This window comes from Gymnoscopelus braueri (assembly GCF_963280865.1).
Source record: "Gymnoscopelus braueri genome assembly, chromosome: 3".
In the NCBI taxonomy this organism is placed as follows: Eukaryota; Metazoa; Chordata; class Actinopteri; order Myctophiformes; family Myctophidae; genus Gymnoscopelus; species Gymnoscopelus braueri.
Window position 1 is genome coordinate 8,567,482 of NC_137612.1, and position 22,170 is coordinate 8,589,651.

The 22,170-nt window shown below is 39.2% G+C and overlaps 1 protein-coding gene across 2 annotated transcripts; it reads left to right on the forward strand.

The window, feature by feature from the left end:
* Positions 1-240: 240 nt before the first annotated feature.
* On the forward strand, positions 241-20,802 carry arfgap1 (ADP-ribosylation factor GTPase activating protein 1). Of its 2 annotated transcripts, XM_080423306.1 has the most exons (13): positions 241-442; positions 5,773-5,843; positions 6,253-6,362; positions 6,922-7,093; positions 7,213-7,313; positions 8,359-8,445; positions 8,813-8,927; positions 9,022-9,078; positions 9,866-9,898; positions 12,259-12,315; positions 13,043-13,102; positions 16,319-16,374; positions 16,743-20,802. In XM_080423306.1, exons 2-13 carry the CDS (start codon positions 5,784-5,786, stop codon positions 17,125-17,127), a joined length of 1,293 nt encoding a protein of 430 aa, XP_080279432.1. In that variant the 5' UTR covers positions 241-442; positions 5,773-5,783; the 3' UTR covers positions 17,128-20,802. The 2 variants fall into 2 exon arrangements, with proteins under 2 accessions (XP_080279432.1, XP_080279433.1); XM_080423307.1 differs by lacking the exon at positions 13,043-13,102.
* Positions 20,803-22,170: the final 1,368 nt, after the last annotated feature.

Here is a 22,170-nt window from a genome sequence, read left to right on the forward strand (position 1 = left end):
GTTAATGTATGTCTTATATCTGCAAATAAACTAGTAAACTAAAGTTGTCAAATCATTTTCGTGGAGTAAGTACAATATTTTCCTCAGAGATGTCGAGTAGAAGGAAATTAGAAATACTCCAGTAAAGAAAAAGTACCTCAAAATTGTACTTATAAGTACACAGTACTTGAGTAAATGAAATGTACTGAGTTACTTTTCCACCAATGCCCCAGAATGCATTGCAGTGCCAACGTAGGCAAACAGAAACATGGCCGCCGGTGTTTAATATCAGCAACAACTATTCATTTATATATCTGTCTTCTGTCACTTCACTAGAGTTTTATTTATAGGACTTTAACAACCGCCGTCCATTCCACGGACTGCACGGACATCTTATCTCTGGGACTAGAGAGATTAGATCTCCAAACACCCTGCGTTGTCCCCGGCAAAGAGGCAAGAAAAGGTAAATAGCCTGTTAGCTTTCCTCGGCTATCACTGAGCTAACTGACTGTACATGTTGTCCAGTTATTTACTGTGTATAGTGGATATAATAATGTGACGCAAAAAAGGGCTGCTATTCTTTTAAATCTGATATGTTTTCATGCTTTTAACCGTATTCATTCATGATCAACAATAACAGGTAAAGCATGTTGTTGCCCAGGCTACTACTAGTGGCGAAAATGGCCGATCTACAAGCTCAGTGCTTTTGTTTGAATTGCTGCCTTTTTTTTGGTTAATTTTGAAACACTATTAAATGGTATCAGAACCAGCTCTGTTGTGATCCACACAGGGAGAGGGTTGTGGTCTTGGAGGTTGGTTATGTGCTATAATCATCAGGGTGATGATGACTCAAAGGGCATTTTTTTTGGACTGCCAGCATGGAACTACCTACCATTGAATTGAAGGTTTGGAAGGAGTTTCAGCAGTGTTTCTCAACCTTTTCAGGCCGTGACCCCCCCAAAATGATGATATTTGAACTGGGGACCCCTCCAAAATAATCATATTTTGAACAGGGGACCCCCCCACCCTGACAAGCACTTGGAATTGTATGAGTTGAGGCATTACATTTAGTTTGACTCAGTTCCCACAGATAATTAGTGAAAATAGCTGATCTACAAGCTCACACAACGCCTCGCAAGCTTGTAGATCGGCTGTTTTCACAATGGTTGCCTCTTATATTATTTGGCAATTTGGCCAATGTTTGACCAGTTTTTATAGTATAGTTTGTTGATTACTTTTGATGCAGTAGTGGTCTCTTTTTTAGTTTCTTTATTTGTTTTTATTTTGAATTCAATTGTCACTTCACTGTCATTTGGGTGACAACCCCCAAATCATGTGGGGACCCCCCTGGGGGTCCTGACCTCCAGTGGTTGAGAACCACTGAGTTACAGAACACAAACCACAAATGACGTGGCACTTTTTGTAATATATACTAATTTCTGTAATAATCGTACAGATTGCTAATCTCTAATGTGATTCCAAAATTAAAAAAAAGAAAATGCTCTGCATTTATAGTTGGTCAAATCAAATGACCTGAAACATTCTGGCATAAATGTTTACAGATGTACTGTATTCATCTATCTTGTTCAAAAGTCTTTGTTGCTTAATCAAAGGCCGCAGTGCAGGGAGAGATTTGCTATTGTAGCGCAAGAGGAGCACGTTCAACATTGTAATCTCTGGGAGGTGAAGAGATGTCAATGTCAACATGACTGAAGAGTCGTTCAACACAGGTGCCCTCGAGGTTAGTGTTGGATTTAAGGAAGCCTTTCACCCTTGGAAAGTCATCAAGGCACTGGCAGACAGTACAGACTCTTACTTGTCCCCTCTAGATACTTCCGACTACTTCGTCAGCAACACTAACTTTTGTCATTGGAGTTTCTAGGTCCAAAATTGAAGTGATTAGGGAGAGAGCTGCAACACACAAACTCTGATGTCTTTGGCACCATTCTGGCAATAATAGAATATTATTGTGAATATTAGACACACCCTTTGCACAGTTTGTCAACATTCGCGATGCAAATATTGCAACAGCATCACTGACAGTTCAGTTTCTGTGGTGGCTGGTAGCCTGGTGTACGCCGAAAGAGAGGAAATGTGTGTAATCTTGCGTGTCAGAGGCCAGCCGCCTGGATAATCACCTGATGATGCTGTGTCCAATCAATGACAGCAGCATGTCAAAAGATGGATTCTTCAGTGAATGTTGACAAACTGTGCAAAGCTTGTGTCTTATGTCTGTTATTGCCAGAATGGTGCCAATGACATCAGAGAATATGTGTGTGTTGCACATTCTTCAGAGTAAATGGTGTGGGGATCAATATTCCAATCCAAATAATCTATTTTTCTCCTTGCAGAAGGTGAAGAGAGTGATGGCAAGTGGCATCAAGAGCTCACAAACTTCCCCCAGTTTTGCGTCACTTAAAGACATTTTGCACTGTATGGTATTCTGAGTTCCAGCGAGTGACACATGGAACAATGAGTCTCATGTTCCCTTTCTTCCACAGTGTGTGAAGCCCTCTCCTCTAAATTGTTATTAGAATGAGCCATTTCTTCCTGTCTGATGAATAGCCTCACAAATCACAATACAAAGTGGGGTGGGAGAGCCTGACCTGCCATTTGTCTGACCATAGAAGGCAGGTTGAGTTTGTTTTTGCCCCTGTCCGTTCGTGTGTCCGACTGTCCGTGTAAAGCTAATCTCAATGGGCCCTTAGCCTTAAAGGGGAATTTTGGACTAAAGTTTTCTTACCTTTTCTATGACGTTATGATATCTTAGGATGAATGGTACAGTAGAAATTTTTCATAACTCCACCCCTGAGCCGCCACAGCTTAAAAGGTGCGCGGATAGGCCTTAGGTTAGATCACATATTTTAATAGCTTTTTTTAATTATTTTTTTGGTGAGATCTGACGTTCATAGTGACAGAACACTATGCAACCAAAAAAAAAAAAAAAAAAAACAGAAGTCTCGCTAGACGAGATTGAAATCTCGTCTAGCGAGACTTGTTTTTCTTTTTTTTTTTTTTTGGGACAGTGTTCTGTCACTATGAACGTCAGATCTCACCAAAAAAAAGGAAAAAAAAGCTATTAAAATATGTGATCTAACCTAAGGCCTATCCGCGCACCTTTTAAGCTGTAGCGGCTCAGGGGTGGAGTTATGAAAATTTTCTACTGTACCATTCATCCTAAGATATCATAACGTCATAGAAAAGGTAAGAAAACTTTAGTCCAAAATTCTCCTTTAAGGCCCCTGCATTCTACCAAATGAGGTGATCACCTTAAAAGGTGATAGGGTGATCATCCTCTAACTAACTATGAGCGCCTATGTCACACCCCAGGCTGGGTGAGGGTAAGTAACCCTAGTACTATCCGACATATCAACAAGGATGGCAAAGCACGCAGAAGGGCAAGTTTTTAACACGTTTATTTCCCCCAAAGTGTCAAGTGTACAAGTGGCAAAAACAAGGAGACCAATCGTCTGCAATAGAAAATAAAGAAATATTCAAAAACATATAACTTCAAATAATCCAAATATAAACCAATGTAAGTCAATTCAAGTATTATTATAATAAAAATAAAATAAATGATCTAATTAATTATATATAATAACAAATAAACAATACATAAATGCATTCACAAAATAACAGACCTCCTTAGAGACTCGCAACCTCCTCGAAGCTGAACAAACACCTCTCCCAGCAGACTGACAGGGAGTGAGGAGCTCACCCCTATGTAGCCCCATGGCCCCTCCCACCAGAGTGAACCAAACATTCAGGGTGATTTGATACGGTCACTTCTCCGTTCATGCTATTCACCCGTTTTCTAGGCTGTGTGTTTTCCACTTCCTGTCGGATTTCATTGGATATCATTAGTCATCTGACCAGTTTCATTGGATTTCATTGGATCAAATCGACAGGAAGTGGAAAACACACAGGAAGTGGAAAGCCTAGGAAACAGGTGAATAGACAGACATGAAACCCATAATGCATATATTCAACCTCAATTTAACCTTGTAGATCTCTGGTTTTCCCAAACTGGTAGATCTCTGCTTTTGCCTTCAATGCAATGTTCAGTGTCCTGCTTTGACACAGACAACACCCTCCTGGACCCAAGGCCAAATGGTTTGGTCCAATTTGGTCCCAGTGAGTAGTTGCAGGTGTGTCTCCTGACAAACCTATAAATTAACTTGAACCCCACCCTGATTCTTTTAGAATCCAGTTGAGCCACGGTGAGAGAGAGAGAATGATTCGTTTAAATAAAGAACTTTAAACTCTGCTTTTTGGTGGTTTTCTGTTTGTCCATAACCCTACAAGTGTGCACCATTGATAGGCCATGTCCAAACAGTGACAGTGTGTGGTCACACTGTCACAGCCTAGTATCATTCAGGTGATCATCACCCTATCACCTTTTGAGATAGGGTGATCACCTCATTTGGTAGGCATGCAGGGGCCTTTAGGGTCAATCAGTGACACCAGGTGAGGTAATTGCCCTCACGTCTCTCTACCCATCCTTTCACCTTTCCCCCCTTCTCTATTTCTCTTAATTATACACCTCTTTACATTCTTCATTGTCTCCGCCAGGCCGAAAGGCATGGCCGAGACTATGTTTTGCACCCTGTCCGTCCGTCCGTCATTCTGTCTGTGAACAGCTAATCTCCGGCACCGTTGGCTTGATCACAGCGAAACTGTGCACACACAGTCCCTGGATGCCAGAGCAGAGCCTCTGTCCCAAAGTTTTCACATGGGCCTGTTATACTGCCACCAGGAGGCCGACTTTTGCTAAACACATTGTTTGACAGTACTCCTACAGATCCAAACGTCACGCAAATCGGTACACAGTATCTTTATAGTCATTAAACAAAACAGGTCTTTCAAATGTTTCATATTCCATCCTGATTGGCTAAGATTGTCTTCCAAAGTTTGCAGGAGTGCTCCAGTCTGTCCGTCTGTCCGTCATTCTGTTTGTGGACAGTTAATCTCCAGCAAAGTTGGCTTGATGCCAGCGAAATTGTGCACACACTAGTGCTGCACGATTAATCGAAAAAAGATCGTGATCTCGATTCAGACACCTATGCGATCTCGATTTTAAATTATGACGATTTTTTTTTCAATTAAAAAGATTTTTATTTTTTTATTTTTTTTTGCTTAATATTTTTATATTTACAAGAGAATTGTGTGAGAATCGTGTGAGAATCGTGATCTCAATTCTTATGGAGGAAAATCGTGATTCTCATTTGAGCAAGAATCGTGCAGCCCTAGCACACACACTCCCTGGATGCCAGTGCAGAACCTCTGCCCCAATTATTTTGGGTTTCATGTCAGGTGTTGTCATATAGATAAGAGTTGTCTTTTTGAGGCCCCCTTTGTTAACCTCGAGACCCCCCTCTGTTAAACTGCCATAACTTTATGAGTCCAGGTTTAGAGGTGAGGGTCTGGTCTACACAGGGATGATCCTGGGTCATTCAACTCCTCCTTGATGCGACCCGTCTTTCATGTTAGTTTGATGTTGGCCAGGCCTCCTGGGCCGCTAGGATCGGCTTGAATTCTCCTGTTAATCCCTGCCCAAACGGGTGCGCCACAAATTCAAACGGTTCCACCATATGTCGTACATACTCTTATTTCCCCCCGTAAGCTTCCTCGTGTCCTGACAGCTGCATTCCATGATTGACACAGCCCTGGGGAAGGCAACCGTAGCCTGAGGGAGATCGCACTTTCCTAGTTTTTCCTAGTTTTTTTTAAAGACTACTGAGTAGTGAGTACATGCAAAACCAGTAATATTTGATTGGTGATTATGTCTTTCAGTTTGGGACAAAATGGCAAGTCCAAGGACCAGAAGAGTTCTGAAGGAAGTGAGAACAAATGACGAAAACAATGTAAGCTACTACACTGAGAGAAACCTAGAGGAGTGGCCAGGTTTTTTTCACATGGCTTTTCAAGTATTGGCTGTATTGATAATTATTAAATGCAGCATCATACTGCTTCTGGATCTACTGTACCGAAGCAATCATGAAAAAAGTAACAAAAAAACAAAAATCCCGCACACTGCTCTTGCTCAGCAGCATCAGCTTTTATTAAAATTGACAGACGTTTGGATCCCTCTGGACACCAATAGTGTCTTAGTGTAAGACACTCTTGATGAAGGTCCGGAGGGACCGAAACGCTGAACAAAGTGGATGTGCAAGTCTTTCCTTTGCATAGGATATACTGTACCAAAAATAATATATCCCATTTTAAAAATCTACTGTAACTAATCATTTGGAATGACACATGATTCTTTTTCAGCTTTGCTTTGAGTGTGGAGCCTTCAACCCTCAGTGGGTCAGTGTGACATATGGCATCTGGATCTGTCTGGAGTGCTCTGGCAGGCATAGGGGCTTGGGAGTACATCTCAGGTACGTATTTTAATCCATTCAAACCTGGAACGCAAATCCACGCATCTGTGTAACCACTTTATCCATATTTTATACTTTGGCTATTCAAAAATAGCGAGCTTGTAAATCTGCATTTAAAAAAAAAATATTGACCAAATTTTGTGCAAATATATATATATAGATGGGGGTCAGCGGCCAAATACAAATAATTTTGGGCGATCCTTGACATGAAAAAGTTAGAGAACCATTGATATTATAGCAAAATAGGTTTTTCAGAAAACTGTTAGGATTTAGAAGACATTTGTAGAATCACAAGAAGCAAAGATTTGAGTAACAAATGTTTGCCTTGAAAACGATATATATATATATTCAAAGATTTGCACACATTTTCACGATTTTCCAAAAATAGCGGATCTACAAGCTGAACAGAAAAGGAAATGCACTAGTATTGAGCCCTAAGGGACTCCGGTTACCCATATGGGGTTTAAGTGGTTAAGTTAGGCTAGAGATGATTACATTTATGTCAATTAAGTTATAATATGGAGAATACATTCTTGACCTCTTATCTTCTCACATTTAGTTTCGTTCGCTCTGTTACCATGGACAAGTGGAAGGACCTAGAGCTAGAGAAGATGAAAGCCGGAGGGAACGGAAAGTTCCGCCTCTTCCTTGAACTCCAAGACGACTACGATCCCACGTGGAGCCTACAGGAGAAATACAACAGCAAACCCGCTGCGCTGTTCCGGGACAAGGTGAGAAACGGCAGAAACTTTCCTTACATTTCATTTCCTTGTGATTCAAGACTGCAGAGCAACGACTCATACCGTTTTAATCTAAATAATGAATCTACTTTCTCTATTCTTCACGACAGGTTGCAACAGAGGCTGAGGGTAACGAGTGGTCCATTGAGACATCTTCTGCCCAAAACTGGACATGTCCGCAGCCCAGGACTAGCTTGTCGTCCTCTCATCGGTAAAGCTGCAGGCACATTTTTAACAAACTCATTGTACAATAAGTCTTTGCATTATCTAGTTAAGTAAGCCTTGCCGAGCCATGTGGCCCATAGGGCAGGAGCCTATGTCCTGTTTCTGTGAGGCAGATTGATTATACAAGTACATCCCCCTGGACATGACGCTAGTATGTCGCAGGGACTTACCCCCCAATCCAACCCTCGATGCTTAACCCATTAAGACCTGAGGCCACGTCTAAAAAAAAATCTAAATCCTAACAATAAAAATAAATAAAAAATAAATAAATAGCTTGTACGGTATATCTGCTATTTTTGAATAGCCAAAGAAATCTAAAGTAACACAGATGCGTTCCAGGTCTTAACACATTGAATGCCAATCGCGTAGATCTACGCGAACCTATTTAAAGCCGCAGCGTGCCAATCGCGTAGATCTACGCGAACCGCCGATTCCCATTGAAATATCCCCAGGTGCACTTTCCGAATTTTTTTGATCCATTTCCGTTTCCGGTTTCTGGTCGGAAACCGAATTATTCGGGTTGCGGTTTTTTCGATCGTATCCGCTTCCTGTCTGGGATCCTGTTTAAAACTCGATTTTCTCGGTTGTTGTTTTTCTCCTCGCTGATCACTGTTTAGCGTTGATCTGCTGTATCTTCAAGATGGCGGCTCGGATTTGGAAACTTTTTTCGCTGGCCGTTTCTCACAGATCCGCTGTGTGTTTAGAACCAAATGAACGCGCACTTTTAACTTATTTAGCGAGGTCTGTGGCGACATGAAAAAAACAAAAAAACAACAATAAAACGCTGGCACTGGTGAGTACATTATGAGATTAAACTCTGGCATGGAATGTGTTAATGGGTTAATAATGCCAAGCAGGAAGGCATTGGGTCCCATTTTAGAGTCTTTGGTTTGACCCAGCCAGGGATAGAACCCCGACCTCCCAGTCTCAGGGCGGACACAAGCCGGCCACTGAGCTGGTTGCATTATCTAGTAGTGTTCAATATCAAATAACAGAAGAACAGTGAATGAAGCAATCAATTTCTCTTTTAGCTCCGGAGGTTCTGGTCAGAACTCCTCCAAACCTGGAGATAAGGCCTTTGAAGACTGGCTGAGTGACGACGTGAACTCTTATCAGAGGTGAGAGCCTTGTGTACACTTTCTTCACACGCTATATAGGACGTAGCAGTGGCGGCTTTTTGTGGTGCCACACATAGAAAAGCAATTCATTTCCCCCATAGAGATTTCCGAAAATATTGATATAAATTATTTTAAGCCTGGAACCAAGCCATCCAGGCTCCTGGTTAATCATGACCATAAAACATTTGATTCTGTGTCAAGAAATATTTGAATATTTAATTATAGTATATACTATATTTAATAAATACCCCTTTTTTGTGGTTTTCAAGTATTCTTTGACACAGAATCAAATGTATGTCAGGCTGAAGCATATTTAAATTGTCCTCAATTGTCCTCACTGCGTTATTTTGTTTGTACATCTCTGCAGTGGCGGGGGTTACAGTGGGAATCAGGACAACCGGTATGTTGGTTTTGGCAACACGGTGACGCCAGAGAAGAAAGAGGATGATTTCCTGAACAATGCCATGACCTCCATTTATTCAGTATGTCACACTCTCACTGTCACACATCTGTGATCCCAGTTCAGTTCGGGGTCAGTCTGCGGAACATCATGCATCGTTTTGTTTGCTTTTACAGGGTTGGAGCAGTTTCGCAGTCGGTGCCAGCAAGTTTGCTAATGTCGCAAAAGACAATGTAAGTGTTTTTCAAAGAATAACAGTTTTGTGGGACAGAGTTAAAAATAGTTAGTTATTCCATTCAATGTCTGAAATCCCACTGAGCATTTTTGGGGCTATTAGACGTCTAAAATACGTTTAAGGGCTAGGCTAAAACCGGGTTATAATTGGTCTAAAAGTGCAATTTTTTCAATGTCTATTCTTAGCCTAGATGTTGATTAGCTGTTTTTTAAGCGTCTATATATATAGACCGTCTATATCATAGCCGTTGAAATGACGTCTATAATATAAACGGTCTAAATATAGACGCTTAAAAAACAGCTAATCAACGTCTAGGCTAAGAATAGACGTTGAAAAAACTTACACTTTTAGACCAATTATAACCCAGTATTAGACGGAGGTCTAATAGACGACTATGGCTCACTGGGATGTTTACATTATTGATATGATAATATCAATTATATGATTTTTTAAAATCATATTGCTAATTGCACAGAGCAGCAGCAAGATTTATATGTTGTTCAGTATATCTGACTGCTTGTATAGACTGATGAAAAAGTTGCCATGTTGTGCAAAGTGTGATGCATCACGATGCATCGTCGAATAGAATCAAATTATTACAAGGGTAATCGAATCGTTACCTGGTGAATCGTAATCGAATTGAATCGTGAGGGCAGTGCCAATGCACACCTAATTGTTTTACAACATCAAATCCATTCCAGAGGTCTTTGTTAGTGATGACATTAATTGCTTCCATATCCCTTATTAATTAAATACATGTATAATTTTGTTCCCCTTTAAAACAGACTGCTAAACTGGCAAACCAAGCGACCTTGAAGGTATGAACCACTTTTATTAAAACCGTTCTCTTTCAGTTTTGTGCCTGATATGAAGTGGCTTACCTTACCTACAGTATATATTACTTTACTATATTAAAGTGTTTTTACATGATTTCCTATTTTGCCTTTTAAATCTCTGTAATTGTATGTTAAACTTGACATTTTAAGACTTAAAGGAATAGTTCACGCAAAAATGACAACTACTCATCCTCATGCTAGTTGAAACACAGGGTGAAGTTTCAACCTTTTCTCCAAAACGGTTCAAATCCAAAGGTGACCACAGTTCTTTAGAGTTAAAAAAAAAGGTAATAGATCAAATTACTCCTTACAGCTTGTGCAGCATAATCCAAGTCTTCTAAAGCCAAATCTGTTCCACTGTGAGTGGAAAAGACCTATATGTATGTACACCATTATTCAGCGCAAATGTTCACAACAGACCTCACACTGTAAACACAGAAGTGGGGGAGATTTTGATTCTTGTTTTGTAGTGTGCTATAAATAATGGACACAAAGTGCTTAATATATAAAGGCATAAAAAGGGATTTTAAATTAAAGAAAGAATAATAGTGTAAAGATAGGTATTTTCCTCTCACAGTGTGATTGTTTGACTTCTGAATACTTCAACCCTGTGTGTTATGTGCACAAAGAAACTTCACCCAGGTTTCAACGGGAACTATTCCTTTATATGTGCACAGCTTTCTGTGAATTTTGCAGTGGAATGAACTCTGTTACTTTTCTAACTTCTCTCTGCCTTCACTGGATCTAGTTAAAGGGGTATAAAGCACCCCCAGAGCCGGTAAAGCAAATACAAGCTTGCATGGCCCATGTTCAGCATAATTCTTTATTTACTTATTTATTTTGTTCATGCACTTTTTTTTGTTTAACATAATGAATACTCATTCTAACATTGTTCACTAGTTGTCCGGTTTTTGCTTGTATTACAGTAACACAGGACTTTGCTTAATCTGGCACCTGCACCTTAAATTGATGGATAATCTCTAAGACAATGGTGTTGAATCCCATTTCCCTATGTAGAAATGAATGAAGTGAGAATAGATGAACTGGGGATTTTCCTAGGCTAGGAAACAAGAACTACAGTTGTAGTTGTCTAACCGGAAGTACAGGGCTACAGGAAGTTCCAGTTGGCTGGGCAACATCTACTTCCTTTTCTTCCAGTTAGACACTGCCGGCTGTCTTTATTTTCCAGACTTTTATCTCTGTGTAAAATGGAGATAAAACTGGGAATGAGGTTAGGATTCTCCTAATCGGCCTTTAGGAACAAAGAAGCAGATCTCGCACACTGTGACAAGCTTGCAGTATCTTACAGTATTTGAAAAAAAAAAAAAAAAGTTCTAGTTTATTCCTAAACCGGTTCTTTCTGACACGCCAGCTCCTTTTTCTATAGTGTGTAGAAGTATTCTATTGCATTAGAATGACATTTTAGACTGATAATAAATAGTGACCATCGCTCATATCCATTTGTCATGGATTATCCATTCACGCATGACCGTTCTTTGTTCTGTTTGTTTGCTTCTGACGGCGCTTTATTGAGGTGTAATGGTACATGACGAGAGAAATAATTCCACCACGGTCTAATAGGTACCTATTCTAAACTAACTTACTGGGCAGAATTTAAGTTGTACATTCTTTTCCACTACTAGATAAGTGGGTTATTACTCCACATTTAAGGGGGGACATTTCAAAGTATAGACTATCTTTGAACATCCTAAATGACAAACACATTTACAATGTCCCTATTGTTATGAACGTTTCCATAACCCATTCAATCCGGGGGACGCATCTGTCATTTTCTAGATTTCTTTGGGCTATTCAAAAATAGCAGACATGAACTTGTAGATCTGCTTTTTTTTTTATTGTGAAAAATGTGTGCAAATCTTTGAATATATATATTTTTTTAAAGCAAACATTATTTGTAAGTTACAAATTGTAACTCAAATCTTTGCTTCTGGGGTGTCCCTGGAACTAAATATTTTACAAATGTTCGCTTAAAAAAATATATATATTAAAAGATTTGCACACATTTTCACTTAAAAAATAAAATAAAATAAAAGTGACACAGATTCTTTCCCGGTCTAATTGGGTTAGTACTTTTATCAAATAAATAAAAACGTGTGCAGAACAACACCATGACCCACACACGGAAAAACACATGATCGATGAACCATTACACCCCCTAGCATTTTGTTCAGTATATCGTTGTGAATAGAATGATCACATGCACGCCTCATGCAGCCCTAACTGGAGTGGCTCAGCATCATTGCATTGTTGTGAATGTTAAATGCCTGTTTTTTTTTTATTCAAGCATATTCTCCCCCTCACTCTCTCATCTCCAACTATAGGCCACAGAGTTAGGACAGACTTTAAATGAGAATGTTATCAAACCCACCCATGAGAAGGTAACATTGATGTTTGAAGTTGTTGTTTTGGTGGTGGTGGTGGTGGGTTGGCAGTGCTTTGTAGAAACGGCTTCAGATGTGAATGTGCATTTTCAACATCCATCCATTGTCTGTCGGACTCACTGCCTGCTTTTATGTTGGTCCTACACTAAATGACAAAAGCTGTGCTTTATTTTTTACGGTGTTTGTCTCAGAACATACAGCTAAGACTACTGTTTGTAATATCTATTGCTAAAGGGGAAGTGGTGGAAATTTAACCACTCTCAGCCAAGTGTCCCTATTTTAAGCATGTCAAAAATGTTAACTTAAAAAATATATATATAATATTTTTTTGAAAATAGCCAATCTACTTATTTGATATTTTTTCGCTATTTCCACATGGCACTGTCGTACGAAGATGTCTAAAATAGGGCATAAGTGGTTAAAAGTCCATTCCACTCATTAATCAATGTATAGTTGCTTTTGTCCCTTTAGTGTACAGTTGGCATTAGCGAATGAAATGCGAATGAATGTGCTGTATGTGGCTTAGAATCCAGACTAATGTAGCAAATCAATCAGTGATTGATTAATCTCACATTAATAATTCATGATTCATTCCTTGTGGAAAAATGTATTTTTCCACATTTTCGCACAATCAAAGAAAGTAGCTGAATTTGACTGATAATTTATCGCAACAGTATTGAATCAAAAATAGTTTCAGTTATTAATGGTGCTTTGACTGATCCAGGTGAAGGATGGAAAGTTGCTAGATGAGATGGCAATCGGCATCAGTGGGCTGGCATATAAGGTAGGCTGTTTTGAGGCAGGCCTCTGCCTTACTGAGCGCACCAACAACCAGTCTTCATGAGGAACCCACATGAGCCATTAGATCTTACTGGAGCTCTGAGCTCACACGGGAAAGTCCTCGGTGTTAAAGGAACACTCGGCCCATTTCCAACCATATTTTCATATAATTGGTCAGCTCTGAGAGTTTAAAAATGCATCTGTAAGAGTTGAAATTAACGCTGAGGATTTTGCTGTGCAGATAATATGAAGAAGAGGAAGTGATTAAGAAAAAGGTTCCTAAAACAAGACTGGTTTTGGTGTGTTGATGTACATTTGAAGAAAATTAATGTCATGTATTCTCCCTCCTTTCTTGCTGCCATTTATACTCTGGTGGTGAGTATTGTGTAGACTTCTCACATGGATTAGAAATATATCAAATATATCAGTTATATATTATATATTCTGTCCATATACTGTAATTTGTTATATTTAATCATATTTTCCACACCGGTTGGCAAATCTACACAAAACCCAACATACTTTTGGGTTGTTGTGTAGCAAATCATGATTTTATGAAGGAGAAAAAAAAGAGATGATTGGTTACTCTGTAGTATACGCAAATGTAGATAAAAAATTTGTCGGAAAAGAAACAAACAGATTGAACAGAAAGAAAATCCAGGGAAAGAAATCAATGAGGAAATAACTAAAAAGCCTTCCTACTGGCCAAATGATGAAAAAAAGGGCCAAAATGTTTTGATCTCTGTTGGCCTTCGTCAGGGCTTTTATAAAAAAAGAACTCAAGACATAATTACTTTTCCCACAAGCCCCAAAATATACAAGCATAATTAGGAGAGAAGCAGGAACCCCAATCTTTTGCAGACAGTACATTTCAATAGAAAATTGGCAGGGTATTGAGTTCACTCTGTCTGAATGGAAGTTGACTTAAGTCTTAAGCAAACAACAGCCCCGCCTAGTGGTCATGTGCATACATGACAAACTTTCTACATGCACAGTGACAAGGAAATGAGACCCGATATCAATACAAGTGTCGATCCTATTCAAAACATCAGCGGTGTCATCAATTAAGCATGGTTGTGTTCTTACCAAAGGTTTAATAAAGGAATCTATATATTTGGATGCTGGTTCTGTAAAAGTTCCATTACCTGATGTAATGGAACAACCAGGAGAATCAGATGAAGTATAAGTCATCCTTAAGCATGACTTATACTTCATCATACGGTGGTGTCAGGCACTGAAAATAGCAGATCAACAAGCTCACAGCACATGGCATCTGACTGCGACACATGAGCTTGTAGTTCAGCCATTCTCGGCACGCAACACCATCATATGACAGAATAAATTAGGCATTTAGGCTTAAAACAATGCTATTCAACAGGGTCTTTAACTACATGAACGCCAGCATCCCTATTCTGGGGGCGAATATTCGACAAAAATAGAAGATCTACAAGCTCACAATGCTGTGACCTTGTGGATCGGCTATGTTTGGCTAAGAGATTTGGGGTAGAGGGAAATACTAGAGCCCCTATTATAGAGCCCTGGTCAACTATGGGATGGTTAATCGTTTGGAAACCAAATTCATTATTTATACATCCCTTCAGTAGAGTGTCAAGCATCCCCCCCCAAGTCCAGTTAAGAATCCCTGTAAAGTCTTTCATAATATTTGGTGTCAAGTTGGCAATGAGCCTCTTTGATATATAGTACTTGTCCTTGGATAACACAGCTCCATCCTTGTTCATTCAAAGTTCATTCAAGGCTAAGCGCTCTTTGTTAGACAGATTGGACTATTTAATAACACATTAACCTCAAAGTCCACTTTCTTATTAAACAAAATGAGCAGTGGGTTGGATACTTTTAACTGGGATTTAGGTTTAAAATTGGCAGACAAATCAGTATTGTCAGGGATAACCACATAAGAATACTTTTGTGTGGTCAGCATTGTGGACACTTTTTGAGGTGGAGGTTGTGGCAAAAACTGAATTGATCCACTCTAGAATTGAAAGCACTGGTGAAAGTGGCAAAAGACTCAACATCAGATAGATTGATTACAATTTATTTTTGTTTAAACTAGTTGACCGTAGATATAATTGATACTTTAGTCAGCCCAAAATAGAATTCAAATCCATCCATTTAATGAAGACAGAAAAAAGCTAGAGATTTAATTAGAACCTTAACTGGCATGCATACGTATTAACATTTTATATTTGATGTTCAATATTAAACTCTTATGGAGCATTAATGTGGGCCAGCAAACTGAAAACTGAAACCAGTCAAATCTTCTTTCCACCCTTAATCAGACCCGAGACCCATGGAGTGTGGGGAGTCAGTCCGCCGCGGTTGAACAGCAGATGCATGCTTCATATAACTCAACACTTTTGCACAAATATTACTCAATATTCTGGCTACAACAAGAGCTGCTTTCCATACCGTTACTGTACTTGCACGATGCACAGTTAATATGAAACTAATTCGTACCCAATACTTATGTAAATGACTTCCGTATGTGCTGCAACGTCAAAATCGTCACAACTTCTTGGACAACAGATCTACAAGCGCGCCGACACGTTGTTCCCTTAAAGATCTGCTATTTTTTCACACAATTGCACGGCAGAGAGGGAGGGAGGGAGAGAAATAGAGAGAGATAGACACACACAAAAAACACCCCCCCCCCCCCTTAATTACAGCAGCAGCAGCAACAACAGGTAATTCTTTAATTTCGCCACCTTATTTCCTTTACTTCCTAAGATTACTTCAACCTGTTGCGCCCGTGTGTGTGTATTTGAGTTCGCGCGATGGCCATTTCGCCGCCTTATTTCCTTTACTTCCTAACACATTACTTCAACCTGTTGCGCCCTCGTGTGTGTGTGTGTGTGTGTGTGTGTGTGTGTGTGTGTGTGTGTACTGGTGACGGGGGACGCCTCTTGGAACTGTTTATGCACAGGTATTTGTGTGTGTTCTCTGTGGCTCCGCGACGGGATACGTGCGTGTGTGTGTGTGTTCTCGTTATTAGAATGAAAAGCTTTTTTTGGGTGATCTCCGATAATTTCTACGATAAGATATCTTTTTTTTTATCTTTTCACTGTTATTGAATGGAATACAGTGAGGGTAAAAAACTTTTTTCAAGTCAGTCTAATTAAAATAACAGTGTAAAAGTACAAGAAAATGTAATACTTTGTGTAACAACTATTTAGTTTTGTTAACTCAAGTCTTCCTTCGTTAGGTTCAGGGAGCTGGTGCAAAGTTGACTAATCTCTTCACTGGAAAGCCTGAAGACGGGTAAGAGTAACAGCCTTATTTATTTAGGCTATGTATTGTTCAGACTGGCAGCCCAAATCAGATTTTTCACCTGTCCAGATTGGAATCCGGTAGATTTTTATCAAGTCCGAACAGCAAAAAAAAAAACACATGGAAACTGATCCACATTCCTAGATGTCTTGAAATGCGATTCGAATCTGATTTCTAAAGATACGTCAAGACACTCGGGACACTGAAGCTTGATTTACTATACTTTGTATTCAAGAAACGAATCGGATTTTTCTACAGTCTGGACAAAAAAATATCACGTCTATACTCTGTGACTGAATGTCATTCAGTGTGATCAATATGAGATATTTCTTTAATAATCTGATTTGTGTGTCGTTCAGGTCTGGTGGAGACAGCTACCAGAACATGGACGCCACTGAGGGCTACCAGGGCGGCTCCGGCCAAGCTCCGGCCAAGGACTTCTGGGAAACCTTTGGCAGCAGCACCTCCTTAGCGAAGGAGAAAGAGAAACCCCCCAAGAAATCTCCCAGTAGCGACGACTGGACCGTCGCGGACGGACCGGACAATTCCGCGAAGAAGAGCTCCGACAGCTGGGACATTTGGGGCTCGGAGACGGCGTCCGACAAAGACAAAAACAAACACAGCACGGGAGACAGCTGGGAGGCGTGGGACAACAACTGGGAGAACAACGCGGAAGATGGGAAGGGGAAGAGAAGCCCCTCCTCCAAACCCGCTGAGGAGACCTGGGATAATGCTGACTGGTAGAGTGGCCTCACACTCATGCACCTTCTCGCCCCGCCCTCCCCTACCTGGGCTGTTCTCTCTCTCCTCCCCCCTCTCACTGTCACTTTCAGGGAAAGCGCTGCTCCAGCTCACTTCCTGTCAAGCCATTCAGTATATATTTATTCTAGCCCTGGATACAAATGAAATAAAGCTAAAGTTAGACTTTAACCCAAAAAAAGGTTATTCCTGAATATATATATACACAACATGTGTCGGGTTGTGATTTTGTTTATAAAGTGAAAATTATTCTCATCAAGGAGCCAGGAACTGAATAGTGTAAATATTGACATTATTTCCATACTATTATTGACTCTTGAGCTATGGTGAAAATAGGTTTTAGTCCTATACATCCTACAGTTTGCAGCAGTTGCCTTTTCTATTATGGGTGAGATACATGATGTCTACTATGAGATTGATATGATATAAAGGGATTTGGACATTGGAAACCTAAATACTACAGTGACTGCACCGTTGCCAGGCAAAACCAATCAGATTCAATAATGAATGCATGTGCTTGATATTGGTAAAAGTCTCACCTCTTGAGTTTTTAAAAATGAGATACAGTATAAATGGCTTCTTACCGACAGTTGCTTAAGATTATTTACTCCAGCCCCGACAGATGTATAAATTCAAGATACTAACTAAAACGAAACACTTAGTTGTATAATACAGCATACTTTAAAGTTGAGACGAAATCATTGTAAGTGGAATGCGACAATGACACCAGGTTGAAAGTGTTAAAGGAGTTCATATTCTTCTGAGCAACTGGAGGTTTTGCCACATTGTATAATCGGTCCCTACACAGACAGACGGGTGCAATTCTGCCAGCGCTAGGTACCAAGATAATTTAAATGTTAATTATTTTGGAAACCTATCCAATCATTTGTGTGATGAACTTGGAACAGTTCACACTGATTGAACCAGTTGCTGGAATTTCAGCAATACATGGTTTGGTGGCCGTTTCTAGCATTTTAAATGATGCTAAAGTGGTCTGATCATAGAGAGGAGAATAATGTTGAGGAGGAGTCATGAACATCCGTCCTCTGTACAGTAATTTTTAATTTCATTCGGTTGTAAAACTTGTTGCAGGTTTATAGTGTGTAAATGTGCGCATGCATCCTCTTAAACTGTAAATTATGGTTTTGATAACTGGACACAATTAGGGACTGTAGACTGGATTAGGGTTCATTGCATGTTAAAAACTGCCAACGCTGTGGGACTTCCACAGTAAACCTATTGTGGCCTCAGTCGAACTCATAGTGTACTGTAATTTTAATGGTTGTAAGTGAAGTAACAATTTCTTTGTGAACCGATCTCCATATCTGTGTCAGCTGTTGCATCTGGGTTATATGAAATTTAAGAGCATCTAGTAGCAAGGATTTGTTGAATCCTACCCATTCGGGTGTGCATTGATATCTGAATGATGCTAACAAGGCTCACTACAGTATAGGCTGGGTGGGAACAAAGCATTCTAGGTCTATTTGGACACTGTTTGGAATTAATTGATTGGCTTTAAAAAATCCATTATTCATCACTCTAATCTGACTGTGAAATTTCAATGTTTGTTTCTAGAGGATACTTTTGTCAAAGCAATCAATTAAAGCTCTTTCATTCATTTGAAGAAACAATGTCAGCTCCACTTCAAGCATTTCTCCATTGAAGCAAATATGAATTCAACAGTTAAAAGTTAGTTCATGACTAAAACATTAGTTAATCTGGGTCAGCTATTTAATGCTATAACCGTAATGTAAAAGTATAAAACTGTCAGTGGTCAGATATAGAAGACACAAACTATTCTAATTGAATTATGCATAATGTAAATTTAGTTGGCTGTTCAGTTAATTGACCGGATGAGCATAAAGAGAACCTGTGGTCTGTAAGCTGGAAAGTAGAATGGCAGAAATAAAAATGACTATGAATGCGTCTTTTATAAAGTCGTAAGGGGTTTCAAAATGAATAGTTGTGTGAGTTGCCTTAAACTTTAAGAAACACAAAACTTTTAAGAAAAATGTCATACATCTGCTGCAGAATTGATAGGTTGAATAGCTTTTGTAGTTTAAATGATGTTACCACATTTTTATTTTAGGTGTGCGATGTGCGTATGCATGGTTAAAATGGTTCCCTCTGAAATTTACACGCCAATCCATCTCAGAGCAAACCCTCTCACGCAAGGTGGAAGGAAGTGCTTGGTGTTCTCAAATGAAGTGAGCTATACAAATAAATCCCTCTCGAAATCCATTCCAAACAACATTAGCATCAGATTCTTTGAGGTAGTGCCCCTATAATGTGTGGTAAGGCCAGTTATTATTTATTGATTGACTCGTGGAATAGCTGGCCCATATCTGACTAGCCCATACATTTCCCTTGTTGATTAGAACATGGCATAATACCTGTACATTTTAGTCACTCCAGCTTTTTTTCTATGTCCCTTTCCTACCTCATGTGCAAGTGATAAAAAACTCACTGCAGCTCATTGGATGACACAGTGAAAATGTGTTATTTGACCCTTTCTGCATTATTTTTGGATGCAGAACCGACATGGCGAGGCTTGCAATATCCTGTTGAAAGATGTGTTTTTTGTAAACATGAGAAATCAAGAACACATGTGTTCTACACCATCTGATCATGTATAATAACGTAAGCAAGAAGAACCGAGAGCTACTCATGGAACATGTTTGTGTAGCTCATCCTCCAAAAGTTGTTTTCTTCTGTACTTTGATATCGTACAACACGCCTTAAAAAAAAAAGCTGTGTTTGTCTTTCTGTTGAACCCCTTATGTATACTTAGTTGACTGGGATCCCCCGTGGTTCTATACTAGGTCCCCCCCCCCTAGTATTTCCCTCTACACCAAATCTCATAGAGACCCTAGAGGGTTTTAAGTGGTTATGGTTGTTTGCTTGTGAGTGTACTAACAATGAATTGTGCGCACAAGTGTTGTTACAAGGCAATGATGTACTGTCGCTCTCAACTTTCCCCTGCTGTTTCAGATGTTCCACGATAAAAATGTATTTGTTTATTAATTTGTACATTTTTACATGTCATTTTATGCTGGTAAAAATAAATTAAAAGCAAAATGAAAGTGCTGTAAAAATCACATTGACGTTGGAATTAAGAAAATGAGACAGTTACTTGTTTGTCTTCTGTGAATGAGCTGCAGTTATGATGGAGTTATCTCATTTTTGGTGAATGTTACCAAGTCTATTATGCTTGATTCATGGATGACTTGCAAGATTTGGTGTTGCCTAAGTACGTAGATATTTTTTTATATAATGTAACAGATTATTTTTGTTTCAAATAATATAATTTTTTGTTTTACCCATTTATCCATAACTTTACCTTTCCAGGACTCCTGGATCAAAGTCTATACCTGACAAATATGAGTAGACTCATTTTGTCGACTATACCTGTCATTGTCAGAAACACTATTTTTGATGTTGCGCATGAATTGTACTTATAGATATAGCCCATTTAATTCGGAGATTTCTAATTTTCAAAAATGATTTACTCAGTCATTTTCAATACAGCCGTGAGTTTATTTTCCTTTGAGTTCCAGCAACCATTCCATGAGGTGAATATGTGTTTCTCATTTTGGGTTTTGTGCATATTTCTTTTCTGTACACTCGTCTGTTGAATAAAGGTTCTTATTGTGCAGTGTACTGTAGGTGGGCGTTTGGGTTATTGTATGTGCTTGTTTGCCTTGAGCATTCAACCATTAAAGGTGACAATATTTTTTTGGTTGAGGCCTGAGGTTCCGATTTTGCAAAATGTCTTTTAAATCCTAACGGTTTTCTGAAAAAACGTATGTTTCTATATCAGTGGTTTTCAAACTTTTTCATGTCAAGGACCCCCAAAATTATATGTATTTGGCCGCCAACCCCCATCTGAAAATATTTTGTTCCAGGGACCCCCCAGAAGCAAAGAATAGTTAAAAATGTTCGCTTTAAACAATACATATTCAAAGATTTGCACACATTTTCAAGTTTTTTCAAAAATAGCAGATCTACAAGCTCGTAGCGCGGCACTCGGTGCCGCGCTATGAGCTTGTATATCTGCTATTTTTGAATAGCCAAAGTGTAAAATAATGCTTTTTAGCTCAAATGAAAATGTGACACAGATGCTTCTTCAGGTCTTAATGGGTTAACCCATTAAGACCTGGAACGCATCTGTGTCACTTTAGATTTCTTTGGCTATTCAAAAATAGCAGATATACAAGCTCATAGCGCGGCACTCTGATTTTTTTAAATTTATATTTCTTTCCAAAAACTGTTAGGATTTAGATTTTTTTTAAATAATCGCCTCAGGTCTTAGACAGAAAATAGGCTAGATGTTCAGGCCAATTTCATGCAATCAGGAGAGAGAACACAGGATAAACAGGTGAAATTGGAAGTGGGCAGACAAAATTGGAGCTGATAAATGGGTTCATTCTCCTGGATGATGTTGGTGATGACCCACCTGCAAAACTTATGTTAAAAGGAGCTGGGAGAGACAGGGAGACTCCAGCTGTTACTGAACAAGCACTCTATACCAATGATTAATATCAGCATATAGATAGAGCATTTAAGTAAGAGCTGGAGAGATGGGGAGGGAGACCTTGTAACTGAACAAACTATAACAATGATTACTATGGGAGCAATTTAACAATTATTTTAACAAACAAACATCTGCTAATAAATAAAACGATAGAAAAATGTAGAAAATCTGTATCGGGGTCACTCGGGCCCCTTCCTCACTGATATAGTAAAGTGAGTGTGTGGGCATGAATTAAAAGTGTAATAACTGTAATTATTGATGGAGGGTAAACATAGAAATAAACAAAATGAGTGGGCATGATGAATGAATTAAAAGTGACGGTTATTGCAACATTATCAGACGGTGACATGTACCTCAAGTCTCCGCCTACAAGGCGTGGTATTGTGTCCAGTGTTGCCATGTCTGCTGATTATAAGCGACTTTAGGCTTGTTTTTCTGTAAAGTTGCTTGTTGTAAATATTGGTTGTGGGTTGTGTTTTTTTGGGGCTTAATTG